This window comes from Gekko japonicus, unplaced genomic scaffold (genome assembly GCF_001447785.1).
Source record: "Gekko japonicus isolate JY-2015 unplaced genomic scaffold, Gekko_japonicus_V1.1 scaffold1517, whole genome shotgun sequence".
NCBI classification, from domain to species: domain Eukaryota; kingdom Metazoa; phylum Chordata; class Lepidosauria; order Squamata; family Gekkonidae; genus Gekko; species Gekko japonicus.
Window position 1 is genome coordinate 106915 of NW_015174886.1, and position 22749 is coordinate 129663.

Here is a 22749-nt window from a genome sequence, read left to right on the forward strand (position 1 = left end):
ATCACCAGCACCAACTCCAGACAAGACCAAATCACTGGAATAGAGTGACATGGATACCCATCTTAGCCAACCAGTTAATTTAACAGTAATGTGGCTATAATATCCTGAAAGTTGTAACATATACATATAATATTAAAGGCATGTATTGTGAATTTTAAAGTTGGTAAAATAAAACTTTAAGAACACCATTTAATTAATAGGTAACACAGGTATGATAAAGCACTTAATACCATAACATATGTCAAGAGTTCAACCATTTCTAGAGATAACCTGCTATTTTCATACCGGCACATGCCAAGAATTCCATTACATCCCGCTGTGATTTCAGTAATATATGGACCATGCTAATAGGATTCACTAAATTATTCATTTTCAAAGGCTTTCACTAATAGTGGCAATATCACCAGCTGATTAGATAACTAGTTATTTTCCAGTGCCATAATTCATTAGAGCTTTGTGGATCTAACAACATGTATTATTCTTATTAATTAAAGAAAATTAATGCAGAATAATATGCACCAAAATGTAAATGAATACTTTGACTTCTGATAAATACTAATGTTAAAAATATGAAATATATATTAGCCAAGGTTAAATAAAAACCCTGAAGACAATTTCAGTTACAAATACTATTACCACAATTGCAAGTAATATATAACTTTAAGACAACTGACCAATAGCTTTCAACATATCAATATCTACACTGAAATTGTGACCTTTAACAAATTTAACAAATTTATTTTGCAAATTAGGAAACAAATATATTAAAGGTGCAAAATTATGAAATAATCTCTTTGTGGCTATATAGCCCTTCACTCATTTCAACAAAAGTTGGATAAATGAATTCTATTTTAAGATTTTTGACTCTGTGCCATCCTGAAATTCCCCTTCCTTCATTTCATAGCACAACTATGAATTTGTTTTCCCACCCATTTTTAGTAGTTAAGCTGAAGACAACCTTTAGATCAAGCTTAAGAAATTCCCTCTCTTTAAAAACCCCAATATATTCTTAAGAAGTAAAAGGATCAGTTCTTTTATGTGGCATCAGTTGACTATAATTACTTCTGCAGCAATCTCAAAGCATAAGCCATAAGGGAAAAAGCTTTTTGTGGATCCTTCAAAATACTGTGTGATTATATGTGGGGAAACTCTTTTGTATGACTATTCATCTGAATAAAATATATGCTATCTGCTCAACGAAGAAGCAAGTATTCATATACACACTCTTTGAGGAAGCAAGGAACAATTATCTGATACCCTAACCACATGTTTTTCAACACAATACTTCATAGAGATGCAGCTTAATATATCATCTATGACAACAGATAAACACTACAGCTTTTAGCACTCCTGTGCTGGGACACCTGCACTGCTGGCTTGCCTATGTTTGGGCACCAGAGTGCGGAAGTTCAGGCTTCAAGCCAGGTTACCTAAAGAACCCCTTCCTTCCATACCATCCAGCTTGCTAGTGAAGGTCCTCTTCCAAAGACCTGCTCTCCATGTTCCCACCTGCAGAGGTGAGGCAGATAGCAACCGAGAGAACTTCTCCAGTGGAGATATCTCACTTTCAGAATGTACTTCTTGAGGCTCAGTGGGCGTCCATTTTACTATCTGTAAATCACCAGCCCTGTCCCCCCCCCCAATTTTTTTAAAACCAGACTTTCAACTGAAGTGCTCCATCTTTTTTCTAAATGGTATGCTTCTGTCTTAAAACTTGTTTTATGAATATCTTTTTAGATTACTGAAAGTTATTTTATGATTCTTTTACAGCTTGTTCTAATATTGTGCTTTAATTTTTTTAACCTTTTATTTATTAAAAAAACAGACACTAAGAACCATATATTACCATAAGCAAAAAATAAGGACTATATATCACATAACCACATTTCAAAAAGACAATAATGTATTCAGAATTAATCATATCAAACAAAAAATAAATATTACAAAATAAATCACATCACCAAATAACTTAAAAATAAGTCATTTTAGCATACTGCGAATTTTTAGGAAAGATCAAATAATAATGATAACAATGATAACAATAAGAATTTAACTTGTATCCCACCCTACCCCATGAATGGGCTCAGGACGCCTCACAACATAATAAAAACAATAAAACCAAGATAAACAATGAAATTAATGAGTAGGTTTAGAACAGACCAAAGGAAGTACTTCTTCAACTAAAAGAGTAATTAACATGTGGAATTCCCTGCCACAGGAAGTGGTGGTGGCTACAAGCACAGACAGCTTCAAGAAGGGATTAAATAAACATATGGAGCGGTGGTCTATCAGTGGCTATTAGCTGCACAACCTGGAATATGCTATGGTTGGACCTTTAGGTTTCGAGCAGGATATAAATTGAATGATAAATAAATAAATAAATATTTCTGTTCAATCCTATTAGCTGCACGGTATAGATGGAACACTCTGGGGCAGTGATGCTCTGTATTCTTGGCCAACAGTGGGAGGGCTCCTGGAGTTCTGGCCCCACTGGTGGACCCCTGATGCCACCTGTTTTTTGGCCATTGTGTGACACAGAAGGTGCGTTCAGACGGGGCATTTGCAATGGTATAGGTGCCAGTTGGAATTGGTGTACTTACCGGCGTTCAGACGGCGAACATCTGCCTTCCATCCCTAACCGTTGCAAAGAGCTTTAAACCATTGTATTCTGCCACTAGATCCCCAAGTGGTGGTATACTGAGTGCAACAGTTGTATTCGCTTTACCCCCCGTCTGATCGCTCTCCACCGTTGTAGAGCCACTTCCGTTTGGAAGCCTGAGGCTTCCGCTTTTCGCCCACCATTTTTTTTTTAGTATGCGATGTGCGCTTGGGCGAAGCTTCACCCCATCGTTAATAAAGGAATTTAAAAGGTTGTTATGCGCCTACGCAAAACCACCTCTCCTCCCCTGCCCACTGCTGCTGTTGCTGCTGCTGCAGCCACTTTTGCTCTGGCTGCGGCTGCAGTGTTTTTCATAACTCCGCCGTGCCCTCCTCCTCCTCTTCCCTTCTTCCTCTTCCTTGGCTGCTGCTGACTAACTCTCCTCCTGGGCACTCTCCCCAGCCCCAGACGGGGTGGCGGCGAGGGAGGGGAGTTCGTCAACGGGCAGCTGGCAGCGGGCCTGACTCATGCAAAAAATAAAATAAGAGGGAGGAGAGACGGGAGGGGGCGATGCATGTGCAAGGATCTCCGCCCCGCCTCCCCTGCAGGAGCCGGCAGCACTAGGACCTTACCCGGAAGACTGCCTGCCCGGCCTCGTTTGCCCGCGCTCTTCACCCCCCTCCCTCCTTCCCAGTTCCATTTGCCCTGTCAAAAAAAAAATTACTTTGATTTATATCCTGCCCTCCCAAAGGCTCAGGGCAGCTCACATGCAGCAAAGCCGAGTGCAAAATACAATACAGTATATAATAAATAAAACATTTAAAATCACAATAAAACCTTCCAATAATACAGTGCTATACCTATATTAATCATCCAAGATGGGGACAACCCCCCCAGGTTTGGTGGCCAGCTGTCTCAGTAGCGTGGTCTCCCACTACACTGTCTCAAACTTCTGCCAGGGCCCACTTGCCCCCGTTCTTATAGGGCACCGATGACTTGCCACCTCGGTGGTAGAATAGCGGCGGCTCCTACTCAAACGCCTGGCAGAAGAGCTCCATCTTGCAGGCCCTGCGGAACTGCATAAGGTCCCGCGGGGCCTGGATCGCCTCTGGGACCTCATTCCACCAGGTAAGAGCCGCCACCGAAAATGCCCTGGCCCTAGTAGAGGCAAACTTAATCTCTCGGGGACCTGGCACTCCCAGGAGATGGAGATTCCCCGATCGTAGTGCTCTTGAGGTAACATACGGGAAGAGATGGTCCTTCAGGTAAGCTGGACCCTGGCCATTCAGGGCTTTAAAGGTGAGAACCAGCACTTTGAAGCGAATCCGGTATGCTATCGGCAGCCAGTGCAGCACTTGCAGCCCAGGCCGAATATGGTCTCGCCTAGAGAGGCCCAAAAACAGCCTGGCCACAGCATTCTGCACTAGCTGCAGCTTCCGGATTTGCGACAGAGGCAGCCCTATGTAGAGAGCGTTACAGTAGTCAAGCCTCGAGGTGACTGTCGCGTGGATCACAGTGGCCAGGTCTTCACAATCAAGGTAGGGGACCAACTGCCGGGCCAGCCGCAGATGAAAAAAGGCCGCCTTGGCAGTGGCTGCTACCTGGGCCTCCATTGTCAATGAGGAGTCCAGGAGACCGGGAGTGGGAGCCCCAACCCCAGACCGGTCCGACTTAGGCCCAGGACCTCCGTCTTTTCCGGGTTTAATTTCAACTGACTCAGCCTGAGCCAACCAGCCACGGTTTGCAGCGCCCGATGCAGGTCATTGGGACCAGAGTCCGACTGGCCGCCCAGCATCAGATAGAGCTGGGTGTCATCAGCATATTGATGACACCCAAGCCCACACCTCCGGGCAATCTGGGCGAGGGGGCGCATGTAGATGTTAAACAACATCGGGGACAACACGGCTCCCTGGGGCACCCCACACTCAAGGGGTTGCCTTCGGGATCGCTGGTCCCCGATCGTCACCCACTGTCCCCGACCTTGGAGAAAGGAGACAAAACATTAAAGGGCAAGCCCCTGAATCCCCACATCGGTGAGGCAGCGGGCCAGCAACTGGTGGTCGACCATATCGAACACAGCCGACAGGTCTAACAACACCAGTGCCGCCACACTGCCCCGATCCAGATGCCTACGGAGGACAGAAGCCTCATCCAGGTAACCCTGTAACTATGTCGCCACCGCCCTCTCAATCAATTTGCCCAATAGTTGGCCAATTCGGCCGGATCCAGAGATGGCTTTTTCAAGAGAGGGCAGACCACTGCGTCTTTAAGTGCTCTGGGGAACTGTCCCTCGGTGAGGGACTTATTGACAATCTCCTGCAGAGCACCTCGAAACCCCTCGTGGCCCACTTTAATAAGCCAGGAGGGGCACGGATCCAGATCGCATGTGGTTGGGCACACAGACACAAGCAACCTGTCAGCTTCCTCCAGACTGAGTAGATCAAAACTCACTAAACCCAGTACCAAAGGCGTGCAAGGTGCCTCGAGTTCCCTAACTGTCTCAATTGTAGCAGGGAGGTTGCGGCGGAGAGCCAAGACTTTATCTGCAAATTAGCTCGCAAATGCCTCACAGCCTAAATCCAATTCCCTAGCATTTTGCCTACCCTGGGGCAAGGCTGTCAAAGACCGAATTATACTAAAAAATTGGGCCAGGCGTGAGCTAGCAGACGCAATCGAGGTCGCATAGAACTCTTTCTTTGCGGTCTTGATTGCCATCTCATAGGCCTTCATAAACGTCCTGTAGGATGTTCTTGACGCTTCGTCGCGAGCCCAACACCACCGTCTCTCTAGCCGTCTCAGCTCTCGCTTCAGCTGCCGCAACTCCTGGGTATACCAGGGTGCTCGCTTATCGTGAGTACGGAGAGGGCGCCGGGGAGCGATCTCGTTGATGGCTGAGGAGAGTCAGCCGTTCCAGTCCTCCACCAGCTCATCCAACGAGCCACCAGGGAGCCTTGGATCCCGCAGAGCCATCTGGAAACCCATCGGATCCATTTGGCTTCGCGGGCGAGCCCAAATCGGCTCACCACCTAAACAGGGTTGGCGCAGGACATTCAGACGGGCCCTCAGGGCATGGTGGCCTGACCATGGAACTGCCAGAGCAGAAATACGGTCCACCGTCACCCCTGCCGCAAAGATCAGATCAAGCATGTGACTGGCCCAATGCGTGGGAGCCGAAACAAACTGACAGAGTCCCAGTGCCGTCACGGATGACACTAGATCCATAGCCCGGTTGGAGGTCGCGTCCTCAGCATGGACGTTGAAGTCACCCAAGACAATTAGCTTGGGCGCTCCAGCGCCCAGCCTGATATGGCCTCCAGCAGGGATGGCAAACTAGTGGCTGGTGCGTTAGGTGGTCGATACACCAGCCAAATAGCTAAACTCTCTACAGCCTCCAGCATCATGCCGACACACTCAACGTCTGCGATCTCTACCTGCGGGAGCGCCCTGAAGGAGAAAGCCTCCCGAATGACTAGAGCCACACCTCCCCCCCTGTCCCTTTGTCCGTGATTGATGAAGGACCGAGAATCCCGAGGGGGCAAGCTGGGCGAGCGCTACTGTGTCGCCCTCTCGCACCCACGTCTCAGTCACGCATGCCAGGTCAGCCTGTTGTTCCTGTACAAAGTCCCGCAGGACCTCAACTTTGTTGTTAATAGACCTGGCATTGCACAACACCAATGACAGAGAGGGCTTCTCAATCCTGGCCCCACTGCCAGCCACCCTTGGGATCGGTCATAGGCTGGAAGGGCGCCGAGCTTCTCTGTTTCTCTGCGTACTTCCATCCACACGCTGCCGGGACCCACCGCCATACTTCCCTCTCCTCAAGAGCACTGAGATTTGTTGCCCGTACATTAGCTAGTTGGGGCCTCCGCTATAGCTCAGGCCGCCAACCTTCAATCACTATACAACCAATTCAATTGCCCCGCACTCACAAACCAACTACCCTGTACTCACAATCCAGCTAGGATAATTAACTGCTACTACCATTCTGCTAGATAAAAATAATAATGCTATTAATGCAAGAGAAACAATCACTAATCACTAAAACAGAGTGTCAGACTCACAGCAAACAATGAAATACACTCTTGCAGGAAGGTTTTATTTTATTGAAGCCATGAAGTACTTAGAACAGATTCTCTGTTCAGAATAACACAAGGTGCTTGAGACAGGTATAATAAAGCAAGTTTAAAATAACATGGGCCAATACATATGGTTCCCGCGCCCGCCCTGAGGACTCATCGCGCGCCCAAACCCTGAGAAAGCAGCGGTTGTAGCCGATTAAACAATTATTCTATTCTCACACTACTGTTCATTATAGACTAAGCAAAAAGCCTCCATACGCGAACCACCTGTAGCCTTGGCAGATAAGGTTCCTTTAAAGCACTGCTAGTGTACATGGAAAGGAATGCAGTTGAAGATGAGCGCATGAGGGTGAGGGGGAGACATGCGCACAAGAGTCTAAGCCAGTCCAGGGAAGCGGGTGGGGGGGGAATGGACACATCTCATATGCATGGAAAAGACATATTGGCAGCTTGCTGACACAGAGGCATTGAATTAATTTACCGACTAAGGCCCCTGCACTCCCACCCCCACTCTACTACCACTCACCCCACACTCACATAACAGCACATCACACCACTTACACTCCACTAGCAGACCTACTAACATACAATTCAGCAGCAGCAGTCACAGTCACAATGCTAGGAACAAATAAGCTGGCTCCCCACTCTCAAGATATTCTGCCCCCCAATCAGCTGATGGTCCCACGCCTGCAGTTCTATACGTCAGCCACTGGGGGGTTCCTACAGTCGTAATTGCAGTTGTAATTGCAGTTCCTCCTCCTTCACCTCCCAAAAGGCCCGCCAGATGCCAAGGCTGCTCGCAGCAACTCCAGGGTCGCCCACTCTAATCCAGTGGCTGGCCACACTCCTGGCACCCCATCCAATCCTGCCCCAATTGGGCTCCAGCAACACTGGGGCACAATCCTGGCAGTCTCTCAGTCAGTCTCTCGTGCGGCGGACCCACCAATCTCTGTTTCACCACCGGGGACATCAGGTAGGGTGGGGGCTCTCTCCTGGCGCTCTCCCCGCCAGGTGAAAAAGCATCGACCCTATCAGCTCCCTCACCACCGATTTTGGTTGAGCCGCCCTCCACCATTTCCTCCATTGCTCCAGCTGTCCCCTTGGAGGCCACGCCAGTCCTTACGCCATGGGTTTGCTAGTTGGGTAGGCTAGCAGCATTTTGTTTTTGTTTTTTAATAGCAGGGAACTGGTTAAATTTAGTTTATTGCTGGAGTTTATTTGTTGTCGCTGACTGGCGGCCTGAAGTTTACGAAGGCGGCCAGTTCGCTTCACTATGACTGAGCAGCAGATTCTGGTGCTCTTGGGGAGGGGGAAGTTTAGCGGTGGGCCTAGGCAAGATATTAAGGGAAGGATGTGGAGACTGAGAATGGCTCGGCGCTCTTCCAGCCTATGGCTCATCCCAAGGGTGGCCAGCAGTGGGGCTAGGATTGTTAACCCCCCTCCGTCATTGGTGCTGTGCAACGCCACGTCCATTAACAATGAAACCTCAACCCTTCGGGATTTCGTGTTGATTCAACAGGCGGACCTGGCATGCATGACTGAGACCTAGGTGAGGGAGGGTGAGACAGTTGCTCTCACCCAGCTTGCCTCACCGGGTTACTCGGTCCTCCACCAATCATGGACTAGGGGGCGGGGGAGAGGAGTGGCTATTTTCATTCGGGAGGCTTACTCCCTCAGGGCACTCCCGTCCATGGAGATCGCGGGCTTAGAATGTGTCGGTGTGATGCTGGAGGCTGTGGAGAGTTTGGCGATCCGGCTGGTGTACCGACCGCCTAATGCACCGGCCAGTAGCCTGCCGTCCCTGCTGAAAGCCATATCAGGCTGAGCGCTGAATCACCCTAGACTGATTTGTCCTGGGTGATTTCAACGTCCATGCTGAGGAAGCGACCTCCAGAAGGGCTACGGACCTAGTGTCGTCTATGGTGACGCTGGGACTCTCACAGTTTGTATCGGCCCCCACACATCGGGCTGGTCACATGCTCGATCTGATCTTCGCAGTGGGGGTAGAGGTGGACCAGATCACTGCCGAGGTGGTGCCATGGTCGGACTACCTGACCCTGAAGGCCCGACTGAATGTTCCACCCCAACCCTTTGTGGGCGGCGAGCTGATTTATGCTCGCCCACAGGCCCAGATCGGTTCCAGAGGGCCTTGCGGGATCCGAGGCCCCCTGGTGGCTCGTTGGATGGGCTAGTGGAGGACTGGCATGTCCAGCTCTCCGCAGCCATCAACGAGATCGCTCCCAGGCGTCCTCTCCGGACTCAGCTGAGACGGCCGCCTTGGTATACCCAGGAGCTGTGGTGGATGAAGCGAGAACTGAGACAACTAGAGAGACGGTGGCGCCGTGCTCGCGACGAAGCGTCAAGAGCATCTTATAGGACGTTTATGAGAGCCTATGAAATGGTAGTCAAGGCTGCTAAGAAGGATTTATTTGCACCTGAGATTGCATCTGCGAGCTCACACCCAGCCCAATTATTTAGCATGATTCGGTCCTTGATAGACCTGCCACAGGACAGGCGAAATGATAGGGAATTGGATATTGGCTGTGAGGCTTTTGCGAGGTATTTCGTAGACAAAGTCCTGACGCTCCGACGCGACCTCCCCGCCACGATTAAGACAGTAAGCGAACTCGAGGCCCCTTGCATGCCTTTAGTTCCGCGTTTAGAGTGTTTCAGCCCGCTCAGCTTGGACGAAGTTGACAGATAACTCGTTTCTGTATGCCCAACCACATGCAACCTTGATCCGTGCCCCTCCTGACTCATTAAGGCGGGTCACGAGGGATTTTGAGGTGCTCTGCGGGAGATTATCAACAAGTCCCTTACTGCGGGACGATTCCCCGGAGCATTCAAGGAGGCGATGGGTCTGCCCTCTCTTAAAAAAACCATCTCTGGACCCGGCCGAATTGGCCAACTATCGACAGATGTCCAATTTGCCCTATTTGGGCAAATTGATAGAGAGGGCAGTGGTGTTACAGTTACAGGGCTTTCTGGATGACGCTTCAGTCCTGGATCCCTTACAGTCTGGCTTTGCCCGGGTCACGGGGCGGAGACGGCGTTGGTCGCCTTGACTGACGATCTCCGAAGTATCTGGATCGAGGCTGTGTGGCAGCATTGCTGTTGTTAGATCTGTCAGCCACGTTCGATACGGTCGACCATCAGCTGTTGATCACCGATGTGGGGATTCAGGGGCTTGCCCTTCAATGGCTTGCCTCTTTTCTCCAAGGTCAGGGACAGAGGGTGGCGATTGGGGATCAGCAGTCCCAGAGGCATCCTCTTGAGTGTGGGGTGCCTCAGGGGGCAGTGCTGTCCCCAATGTTATTTAACATCTACATGTGCCCCCTTGCCCAGATTGCCCGGACATGCAGATGACACCCAGCTCTATCTGATGCTGGGCAGCCAGTCGGACTCCAGTCCTGATGACCTTCATTGGGCGTTGCAAGCCGTGGCTGGTTGGCTCAGGTTGGCTGAAACTAAACCCAGTGAAGACAGAGGTCCTGGGCCTGAGTCGGATCGGTTCGGGGTTGGGGTTCCCTCTCCCAACCTTTGACGGGGTGCCTTTGGTGCCGGCACCGAGGGTTAGGAGTTTGGGGGTGCTCCTGGACTCCTCTTTAACGATGGAGGTCCAGGTGGCAGCCACTGTCAAGTCAGCCGTCTACCATCTTCAGCTGGCGCAACAGTTGGTTCCCTACCTGGATTCTGATGACCTGGCCACAGTGATCCATGCGACAGTCACCTCGAGGTTAGACTACTGCAACGCTCTCTACATGGGGCTGCCTTTGTTGCAGATCCGGAAGCTGCAGCTAGTGCAGAATGCAGTAGCCAGGCTGCTGATGGGTCTCACTAGGCGGGACCATATCCAGCCAATAGCATACCAGATCCATTTCAAAGTGCTGGTTCTTACCTTTAAAGCCCTATATGGCCAGGGTCCAGCTTACCTGAGGGACCGCCTTTCCCCATATGTTCCCCCAAGGGCACTATGGTCAAGGGGGCAACATCTGTTGGTTATCCCAGCCCCCAAGGTAGTTAAATATGCTGCAACCAGGGCCGGGGCTTTTTCGGTGGCGGCCCCTACCTGGTGGAACAAGCTCCCGGAGGAGATCAGGGCCCTGTGGGAGCTTATGCAGTATCGCATGGCCTGTAAGACAGAGCTCTTCTGCCAGGCTTTCGAGTAGGGGCTGACACTGCCATTGTACCACCACCGTATTCAATTCAATTCAATTTTCAATTCAATTTATTACAGGTCTATATGACCAAAGTCTTGACCAAAAGGATACAAAAGGGGGATAAAATAGGTACATAAAATAGACATAACATGTGACAAGGTGCATAATCACAGTCACATAAAACCCAGGCTGAGCCCAGAGATTAAAAATTACCTAACTACACTTGTAGTGTAGTGGTTAAGTGCGCGGACTCTAATCTGGGAGAAGCGGGTTCGATTCCCCACGCCTCCACTTGCAGCTGCTGGATGACCTTGGGCAAGCCGTAGTTCTGTCAGAGCTGTTCTCTCGAGGAAAGTTCTGGTTTGGCGCCTCGAACTCTGGAACACACATGGAAAAGATCACTTTTAGGACTGTACTTTTAAATGTCTCCCCAAACAACTGGAGGAAACTTCAGAGAACTTTTACCTAAACTTCTTCTCCAGCTGTTTTTTAAGTCTGTCTCTCCTGCGTGTATAAATAAATAAATAAATATTTATTGTTATTTTTGTGGCAAACCTTTTTTACTGTTATATTCAAATTATGGTTAGTGCTTTCTTTGCAAGCAAGGATTCTACACAGCAATTTAAACCTGATTTGGAAAGGAAGGACTAAGTTATGTGTGACCCCAAGGACCTTTAGCAAAATGGAAAGGGAGTGATGATCCACACAAGTAATGCAGTTAGCATGAAGCCTGTTTTTCATAATGAGAAAGCATTTTCCATTATAAATGATAAGTGATGGACTTTAGGGAAAAAAAAAAAAAGAACTTTTAAAACTCAAATCCTAAAGGCCTGGACATTTAAAAACTAACTAGGCCATCAAGTTTAACTGTGCTATAAATACTGCTATGGTCCTGAAAAATTCAAGGCAGAGAAAAGCCTTCCCATAACAGCCAAGGCTGGGGCATACATGTTTTGAGAGTGAATAGCAGGTGGACAGGAAAAGAAATCTTCATAAATCGTTAGAGCTAGGCTCAGGTTGAATATAAAGCCATCAGAAGTGACACCTCTTTCCTTGCCTTACTGTCAAGCAAAGCAAATAAACATAAAGCTTGTGACTTCTGTGTAAGACGAAGGTAAGGGACACCAAACATATCACAACTGTGTCACTACACGATAGGATACACTGGTTTCTACAGACACTAAAGACTGCACTGCTCAGAATATCCCTTCTTATGTAAACAAAGCAGTAATAAGGTATGTAATGTACAGTTATCCCAAATCAACTAGAAAGCAGTCTATCCTATGTCTTGTTTATATAGTCCGTGTGTGTGTGTGTAGAGCTCCATGCAGATTTATACAAACACTATTAATTCCACATACTTTAACCCAAGAGAGCTTATTTACAATGCTCCAATCTCACAAGAAAAAAAATATATAACTCTTACAGCTAGCAAATGTAGAACTTCAAAATCTTATCTGCCCATACAAAAAACAGTAACATTCAGAAGTGGGTTGCTGTAGTAGTTTAGAGAATACGGCACAATAATGAGCAAGAGTGTCAGACCAAGATTTCAGATTAGTGTTGGCCTGGGCTATCCAAACCATTTGCAAAGGGCTACTTTGCCATCTTTTTTTAAAATTCTTTATTAAATTTAATTTGTTATCTTGACAGTTTAACACCGTTCTAGTCAACCAGAACTATAATTAGTCTAATTAGCAACACAAGTAGCATAGTTATGAGAACAAGAGGTTACTGAGTTGTTTCACAGAGTCACTTGTGTGTTTTCTGCAAGAAAACCCTAAGCTCTTTCCAAGAGCCTACTTCCACACAGATCCCACAATACAGTAATGGCAAAGATAATCATGCACTGGAGAAAACCAGTGACCTCAATCATCCCTGAAATTTGAGCATTATGCATTGATTGCAGATACACCAGTAACAAGAACAGAAACTGTATTGTGGGTCTTTGCACCATCAAATCAAAACTATCTACAAGCATCCCATTCTTTTACTATTTTTCTAATATTACTTTTTTAAAAATCACTTTTCTACCAGCCTCCTTGTTATTACCTTTTATATTCTTCTTATCATTACGCTACTTCAGTTTGATAACTAGTCCTGTCTTAAAGGAATTTAATATTTCACTTTCAAGCTAAATTTCCTAACATGGTTCCTAGTGTGAACTTGCTTTCCTGTAGAAGTATAGACACACAGAATAATATTCTTGGCTATGTTAAAACACACACACAGAAGGGGGCTATAAGGTTTTAGAGGAAGATACATGCAGAAGAGTGTTGCTTTGCGTGCTGAGCCAACACTACTATCTAGGACAGGGATGTCAATCATCCGGCCCATGGGCTGCATCAGACCCCCTGCAGAGTTCCTATCAGGCCCACCAGCAGCTGTCTGTCTGCTGCTTCCTGTTTCCTTCTCTGCTGTTTCCTGTTCCTGTTTCCTTCTCTGGGGCTGCTGCTGATTCACAGATTGCTTGCCCAGAGCTCCTCAAATGCAGGGAAGACATAGACAGCCACACCTCTACATTGGAGAAGGAGGAGGAGAAGAGGAGGAGGAGATTGGATTTATACCCCGTCCTTCACTCGAGGTCTTAGAGCGGCATACAAACTCCTTTCCCTTCCCCTCCCTACAAGAGACACCCTGGGAGATAGATGGGACTGAGAGAGCTCTGACAGAAGCTGCTCTTTTCAAGAACACCTCTGACAGAACCACCATCGCCATTTTGCAACAGGCTCCTTCTGATTAGCTCTCCCGGCAACAAGTTGCAAGTGCTTCCACAGGTAGTTTCTGAAATCAGCTAAACATATTGTTCTCCTCAGCTGGTGCTGGCCAATCAAGGGGGGGAACAGCCTGTCACTCAAGCTCTCCCTTCCAGTGAAGAATTATCTCTTTACCTCCCAAATTGTTGCACTAGGAAACCTGTTAAGTGCAGTCTGTCATTGAGGGGCTTTTCAATTACTCTTTTTGCAGGGTATTACTAAATTTATTAATCTGTGAAACAATTAATTATTTGAGACTTATTTTCCTTTGTCTGTCCTGATTGGGCTGCCCATCAGCTTCACTGGGTGCCCTCAAGTTCTCTAGTTTGGTGTAGTGAGAGCCAGTTTGGTGTAGTGGTTAAGTGCGCGGACTCTAATCTGGGAGAATCAGCCTCACCTACGTCACAGGGTGTCTGCTGTGGGGTGGGGAAGGGAAAGGAGTTTGTAAGCTGCTCTGAGACTCCTTTGGGTAGTGAAGGGTGGGGTATAAATCCAATCTCTTCTTCTCTTCTTCTTCTAGCATTTTTGGAGAGGAAGGACAATGTCTCTTTGTCACCTATCTCCATCCCATACATAGTTTTCTCCCCACTCCAGGCAGCACGGGGGCATTAGTCCAGTGCTGCACTGCTGGTTCTCCAGTCTGCCTACGTGGGCCTTCCTCTGATTTGATGCAATAATTCAGAGCAAGAAGTGTTAGTTATCAAAGTCTATTAAATAAACAAAATATTGCAAGGGTGTTGTTTTAAGCATGTTTGTAGTTTAAGTAAAAAATAATATCTTGTGTTTGTCTGTGCCCTTTATAAAGTTTATATCTCCACTACCCGGCATTACATTTTATGAAAAACATGGTCTGGCCCGACAAGTTGCATTAATGTCAGATCCGGCCCTCTTAACAAATGAATTCGACACCCTTATTTAGGAAGTAATATACACGGTGATGTAAGGAAGGAAGGCACCATATGAGTGCTGTGGCATGAATTCTGAGTAAGCCAATTTTTCAATGCATTCTCATACGGCAAAATATATGCATATATTCTTCCAACATTAATTGCATATGCTTTTTACAGGGGAAGGGGTAGGGGAAATGTCATATACAAAATGGCCAGAGAAAATTCCCTTTTGTGCTTATCAATACTAAAAATACTATACTTCAATGTATACATAGCTCATCTTGCCAGCTTTTAATGACTGCCAATGACAGAGGATTAATTCTGTACAGTAGCTAAACAGTCAACACACATTGGTTAATATTTAAACTGGAAACCGATAGACCATATTACCAGACAGGTTAATGTGACTTGAAACCTAGGAAGGCTATATGAAGTCTGAAGAGGTTCAGCCCTGAAATAATTTCCTGTGCTTACTTTCAACAGTCCTGTCCATTGGTCCATTTCACAAAACAACACTTTGTGAAGAACTCAGGACTGGCACAGATTTTACTCAACTGGAAAGTATTGTCTCTCCTTAACCCATGTGGCACTCACTGTAATTAACAGTGCTGTTTACCTTCCACAGTAAGCTAAATGATATAAAAGGGAATGCTTAAGACCAATAATATCTGCACTACTAGCACCTGAACTTTTTGTATTAATGAACCGCAATATGTAAGTATGCCTTGTTTAGCAATCACCTGTGCTAAACAAGAAATCCTGATAAAATGGCTTTTTGATAGGAGAAAGAGTCACATTCAAACAGTACTGTGTTAGTTTTGTAGCACAATGAAAGTGCCCAGACTGGCAGGAATCCAATCTGTACAAGGAAATATTTTTGTCAGCCAAAGGATGACCATTCTTATAAAATGATAGACTGATGCCTAGAGAAGTGCAAAATACAACAACACCACAGCTTTTTTCCAATTCAGATCTATTAGACCCCAAAAATATTGGTATTCTCGAACATTCTGGAATACCAGTATTGTATTGGTAATTCAGATAAATATTCAGGAAACCCAAATTTATTTGGCTCCATTAGAGAATTTCACTCGTTGAGTCATGCTGCCGTGGTGGCGTGACTCAGCAAGTGAACTGGAGGCATTGAAACTTCCCAAATACCAGTATATTCCCAAATACCAGTATTGATATTGAGGTAAATATTTGGGAACCCTGAATTTATTTGGCTCCACTCGAATTTCACTCGCAGAGTGAAGGAATTTAAACTTTAAATGCCTTCTGAACTTGTTGAGTTGCAATGCCACCACAGCATGACACAGTGAGTGAACTCAAAAGGCATTTTAAAAAGACCGTAGTGTCTTTAAATGCCTTCTAGCTGTACCCAAATAAAAGCTGAATTTTGGCTGCGGTCACACGGAGCATTAGGCACGCTAGAGGGACGGAAGATAGGCGGATTTTCCGGGCGCAATCTCACCGCCACATCTGGGAAGCGTCAAGCTCCCATGGCGAACCCAAGGCTTCCCGCGGAAGATGCGTGGTAAAAAACTAGTACCTCGGAGGTACTAGTTTCCTGAAACCGCGGGGCAAGGGCGGGCGTCTGATCGTGTTTCCGGTGGTAGTTCTGGCACCCGCCCATGTCCCCTCGCAAAAAGTTTTTTTTTCAAAGTCTCCACGGATGCGCACAAGCACCCAAGGGAGCATGCGCACATTTGAGTTTTAAAAAAACCCCAACCCCAACCCCTGCTTCTTTGCCGCGCCGCAGGACTGTGGAGTGATCGGCACCTCCCCCCTACCATGGGACCTCCACGGTAGGTCTGCTCGCACAACCGCACGGTTTTTAGCCCCAGGGCAAACAGCCACGCTCCCCCCCCCCGCATTTTCCTGCCCGTGTGCCCGCAGCCCATATTGGCTTTTATTTGAGTGTGGCAATTTCAGTAGCTGGATGAGATTGTCTAATCTGTATTCAGATGAATACTCAAAAAATACCAGTAATGCATTTTTCAGGTATTTATTCGGTTCAGTATATACCGAGCACACACCCCTATCATGCCACTGGGAAAACTTGTGTTCCATGTATTTACTGCTACTTATTTAATATGGTTATATATACTACACTTTCCAAAAAGATCAAGACAGTTTACAAGAACATAAAATATAAAGTAGGCAATTAAATTTTTAAAAATTGACATGTTGCAACCTTTTGGTTGTGCAGTTTGTACAGCACCAGATGGTCTCAGGGCGATTATTCAGTCAAACAGGTATAAAATATGGTATAAAGCAGCAAATAAAATGGGATGTAGAGTTCTCAGCCCCCTTATTATTGGCCCTTCAGAGGGTGGTGAAACTGGTTATTTTCTGGAGATTTGATTTATTAAATTTCTACCCCGCCCTCCCAGCCATGGCTGGAGGGTCCTTGAGGGGCTTAATCCATCTGATAATTGTGTTGCCAGTTTCTTCATGCTGCTTTCCTGCTGCGTGAACAGGGTTTTTTCTCATGTTATTATTTGAAAGTGTTATTAGTGTATTGAAGATTTCTAGTGGTTTAGTTTTACTGCTTTTGGGAGGACATTTTAGATTTGGCTGAGGCGCTATAGTTTTAAAGCTAGCAAATATCCTTTAGTTTGTGTCTGTTTTAATTCTGTATTTCTAACATTTTAAATTTTGTAAGTCATTCTAAGTACTTGGATAGAAGAAAATCATATAAAGATAGTACCTACAGGAACAGATTCATACTCACATATGTATGTTTAGGTGAAACAAACAAACAAAAAACCCCTAAAGATGAACAAAAGGCTGAGGAACAGAACACCTATATGTAAATAATCAGAGAAATTATGTCAAAAAGGAACCAGGGGAATTTGCTCATTCCCAGTGACTTTGTTAAAAACACAGCCGCTTAAACAGAACTTGGCACCTTTCACACAATACTTCTACAGTCTTTATTGTCACAAAGTCATGGAACAAGAAAATAAACAGAAAGACTGGTTTATTAGACAACAAATTCAACTAAACAGTGATGTGTCTATAATATTTTATGACATAATCTTTATAAGAATCCAGGAAGCAAAAACTCAACAATAATAAGACAGTATTAAAACAGCCAATTCCATTAAAAGTCAAGAAATGAATAAAAATAAAATACTAAAGACACTTAAAATATGCCTTTCCACATTAAAATGGTTTTGAGTTCTGTAGCTTTCAGCAAACATATAGAGAACATGCAAGTGTTTATGTCAGGAGTCTCCAACATGGTGGCTGTGGGTGCCTTGTCACCCTCCAACATCTTTCCTGGTACCCAGCAAGTGTTTTTACAAAATGAGCTAAGCATTTGCCCTGCAGGGCGTCTGACTGGCCATTGAGATTTGATCTGCTGTGCAGATTTTTATAAAAACGTTGTTTTGGCAGCAGCTCCCACCACAGTATAAAGATCTTTACTGTGTGACTAAAAATAATGCAGCAGCCATGTTGTGGCTGGCTCTGCCTCCTGCGGCAGCCATGTTTTGACAGTACCCACCACACTGTGTCAGAATTCTAAAGGTGCTCAAAAAAATGGAGACCCCTGGTTTATATTGTCATTGGCTTAGTGCATATATGACACATTCCAATAGTAAGATTCCTTACCAACAAGGATAATAGCAGCAAGATGTAAATGAAAGAACATTTTAGTTGGGGGGAAAAACCTTACCTTTGATAGTCTCCTCAACTACTTCTACTACACGATCTATCTGCTGGACCTGAAAAACAGGAGATTTATAAGTTAATTTTTGACTGGGAAGGATTCCGTACAGCAAACATTTAATTTGTGTACAATAATAGATGTAGACTATGCTATATCTAAGCAGCATTTCTGTTTGCGATGTAGTGTAAACCTTATTTATCCAACTGTTTATAATTTCTGGAGAACTTTTTGCGCTTTTTTAACACTAAAAATTATTCACACAACAGTCATGAAAATTGGAAACTGAAGTCAAAGGTCAGTGACACTGAGGAATTTCAGACAGATGATATAATCCAGAAGAGGAATGGTTCCCAGACGGTTTCTGGTCTGTCATTTCAGACACAACAGTTTTAGAACCGGTTCCCTACCAGAATATATTTGTAATTTAAGACACAAATGCTTCTGTCCCGTTTAGGAAACAGGGCTGAAGCGTTTTACCTGTCAACCGCTTTCAAGTAGTCTTCAGTTTCCTCTCCTGGTTCAGGTGCGCTTTTTCCCGCTGTTTTTCGCCCGTGCAGGCGACCTCTGGCTTTTTTTGGGGAATATTCATTTTATAGTGTTATAGCGCTATAGCACTATACCGCTATAACGCAACGGCATTATATCAACCCAATTGAAATGCCTGGAGTGTTTTGTTATAGTCAATGACTGTTTTTAATAGAAGTTACAAGGCTAGCTTTCAAGCAAGGGAAACCTTTACCTTTTTTATGTTGCATAAATGGGTGCACTTACCCCAATAATACTCAGGCCTTGTAGGTATTCTTGGCGAGGCTGGGCTTGTGGAACACATCCAGCTAAGACAACTTTCTTTTTGCCTTCTTGTGCTCTCCTAAAAAGGTATTTAAAAAAAACACATTACTTTCCTTGAATAGCACAGCAAGAAAACAGAGCATGTATGCAACTGAACTACTGGATGGGGGGGGGAATAGAGAATTCCAGATATAGGGAGCCTTTGGCTACAATTGTCTTCTGAAGAAGAGTCAGAAAAATGTATGTTTTACTTGTAAATCTAGAGGAATAACTGGAAAGTTTAAAATAAGACAAACTTTAACCATATGTGATACAGAGTTCCTCAATGCACAGAAAACTCATATTTATATTCTTGTTCTGGATGGTCATAAATGAAGGACAGTAGAAATTATAGTTAATGAAGTAAGTAATTTCTAATGGCACATTTTCATAATAGTTCTTGGCTGTGAGCACTTCCATGGGGGGGGGGGACGACAAAACCCCCAGCTACCATGTATTCCAGAATGTCCACACAATATCTGAAGAGAACACCTACTCTAAGAAATATCCAGTGGTAACTTCTCTAACATAGATAAGTAATTGAGTATACAATTTCATGTTAGGTCACTGCCATAGCCATTATTTTGGAGGACGCCTTTGTAAAATAGCTGACTATGAGAATCCAATAGGTACACAAGCAATCCATATGGTATATATGAGTGTTTGATAAAACATATAGCAATATGACTTTCTTACTGGATCCAAACCAATGTAACACTCAGTGCAAAACAAGAGGCCAGCATACGAAACTGCAAGGAAACTTCTCAGGATCATTTGCGTTTCCTTAAAGCAGGCTGCTTCTAATGCAGGATCTATCATAGACAATTGCAGTGACACTTGAGCTAAACCTGGTTAGTATTGCATAGAGGGCAGCAATGGTCAGCCACTTCTGATCATCTCATACCTTGAAAAAAAGATATAGTGCTGGAAGAGAGGACCCCCAGGTCAGACAGCACTCAGTCAACTGCTGGGGAAGAACAGAGGACAAGTAGTGCTATTCTTAATGAAACAACTGGGTTAAAGCCAAAAGGACCTTCAGTTGTTGATGTGAATGGATGCTAAAAGAAAGTCCAGCATTGTTTGAAACATACATCAGGAACATGGAACGTGAGAAGTATGAATCAAGCTAAGCTCGAAATCGTAAAATGAGAAATAGAACCTTTAAACACTGCAATATTGGGAGGGAGTGAACTAAAATGACCTGGATTAGGACATTTTCAGTCTGAAACTTATGAAGTGTTTTACTTTGGAAATGACAAACACAGAGAAAATGAAATTGCTCTAGTAGTGAGGTAAGATGTACGTAGCACAAGCAATCAGGGGCTAAAAGGCAAAATCTGATTGAATAATATCAGACTTCACAACATAACTATCATTCAAGTTTATGCCCCAACTACAGGTACTAAAGAGGAAAAAAATGAAAGCTTTTACACAAATTTCCAGGAAGAAAAATCACACACTGAATCAGGACAATTTGATCATCATAGGTGACTGGAATGCAAAAGTGGGAAAGGAAGTAGAATCAAATATTGGCAGAAAATTTGGGCTAGGAGCACGAAATGAAGCAGGAGAGCAACTCACAGAATTTTATGAAGACATCAAGTTGTTCATTTCGAATATGTTTCAGGCAACCAGACGACTGTATATGTGGACATCACTGGATAACCAATACAGAAATCAAACAAATTACATAATTGGAAGCAGAAGATGGAGAAACTCTATCCTCTCTGCTAAAACAAGACCAGGAGCTGATCATGCTACAGACCATGAATTTTTAATATCAAAAATTAGAATAAAGCTGGGGGGAAACATCAGAACATCCACAGTGCCAAAAAACAATCAAAGCAACATTCCTGAAGCCTTTTAAGACCATGTAAAGAACTCATTTGCATTACTAAGTTCAAGTGAACAGTAACCAGAAGAACTATGGGTTGAAACCAGAGATATTAACAAATAAGAATACGCAAAGACAATTCTTGTAGACGAAAGAAATAAAAAAACCTTGATGGATGACTGATGAAACACTTAGCATTGCTAAAAACAGATGAGGAGAAAAAGTAAAATAACAGAAACGGAATCAGAAATCTAATGCAGCATTAAAGTGACTGGCACATAGAGACAAAGAGAACTATTACAATAGCCAGTGTAAAGCAACAGAAGAGAGCAACAAAACAGAAATAACAGATCTGTTCCACAAAATCCAAAAAAATCAAGGGGAAATTTAAAGCATGGTTAGGCATGTTGAAACATCAACATGGAAATACATTAATTGAACAGGACAAAACAAAAGACAAGATGGGAACAATACACTGAAGAACTATACAAAAGACATGAAAGGATGACAGATTCCTTCATAGAAGAATCTGCTGAAGAAGGACCAGCAATTTTAGATACTGAAAGCTGCACTCATAGCAAACTGGAAGAAAGTAAATGGGATATCAATAGATCTATTTCAAGCTACAGAAACAGTGCCCATCACAAATTTAACAAGAATATGCCAACAAATATGGAAAACAAAACAATGACCAGCAGATTGGAAATGCTCGCTGTACATTCCAATTCTGAAAAAGGAGACATCAAAGACTGCAGCAACTACTGGACCATTGCATTAATCCCTCACAGTAAAGACTGTTACCATGTATGGAACAAGAAATGACAGATGTTTGAGTGGCTTGCCGGTACGGCGCGACGACGGGCGTGAGTTCGGCTAGCTCCGAGCCGCCCGAGCCTCTCTTGATTCTTTTCGAGCCTCCCAGTTTTGGGAGAGCTCGACCTACACTCCAGCAGAGAGAGCAGCTTCTTGCTGGCCCCTCCCGTAATTTGGCAAAGCGGGGGGGGGGGTGACCAGAATTGCCCTGATGCGGGAGCGAGAGATTGGAAAGAACATGGCCGCCATGTTCTGTTTAGACACTGCCACCCGGTCCTTTTAAACTTTTTTCCCCCTGTCGGAGTGATACATCACATTGAAGAATCTATTTTGTGCATATGCTGGAGGAGAGGACGATTATACCCCTTATGGATACTTCCCTGTGGGATGGAAAAACCAGTTGTGGAAAGGTGTTTGGGATTTAAAGTGACGTGACGAACTTGAAGGGGGTAAGAAACAATTTTCTGCTAAAAGTGCCATTACCCTTTAAGAAGCTTAATATTTTGAAATATAGTTGAACCTGATGGATTGAAGTGTGAGGAGATGGATGGAGATACTAAAACCGGAGTGCTCGCATGGGAACAGTTTCAAAAGTTTGGTAGAAGAAGTAAAGCAAGCTTTCAAATTAGCCTGTGAGAATGTTTTCAGAAAATCCCAGAATGAAGTGCTGGAGGTGAAGGAAGATAAAGAAATAATAAAAGAAACGTATAAGTGGAGTGAGGTACAAGAACTAGAGCAGGAGAAAGAATTATAGGCTATCCAGCCTTCACTTATAAAAGAAGAGATTCAGGAGGCAGATATCTCTAAAAAAGCATTGGAAGAACCTAGAAAAATAAAACCAGGAACAACAAAACAATGTGTGTTAAATTTACCTTGGAGAAAAAGGGAGAAGCCAACCAGAGGGAAAAAATTAAAGAAAGGAGCAAAGAAGTCTAATGGTGTTAAGCAATTGAATAGTAGGGACTATGGAGGAGACAATATGGAAATGGAAATGCAAGAATACAAGGACAGACGACACGTGCAGGAGAATGGGAAAAATCAAGAAAGAAAGGAACTGGAAGATCATTGCAAATATTGTCTTTGTAAATTAATAAGATGTTCAGATTTTTGG

At 44.7% G+C, this 22749-nt stretch overlaps 1 protein-coding gene across 1 annotated transcript in view; it reads right to left on the bottom strand.

The window, feature by feature from the left end:
* The window catches only part of CDKAL1 (CDK5 regulatory subunit associated protein 1-like 1), a gene marked incomplete at its 3' end in the record, with an annotated part of 297209 nt that overhangs the window by 95103 nt on the left and 179357 nt on the right, over positions 1-22749 (bottom strand). Inside the window, exons 6-7 of the mRNA XM_015424921.1 lie at positions 18935-19031; positions 18170-18218 (exon numbers count right to left, since the gene is read on the bottom strand). Coding sequence (XP_015280407.1) covers positions 18170-18218; positions 18935-19031 — 146 coding nt within the window. The remainder of the gene's footprint in view (positions 1-18169; positions 18219-18934; positions 19032-22749) is intronic.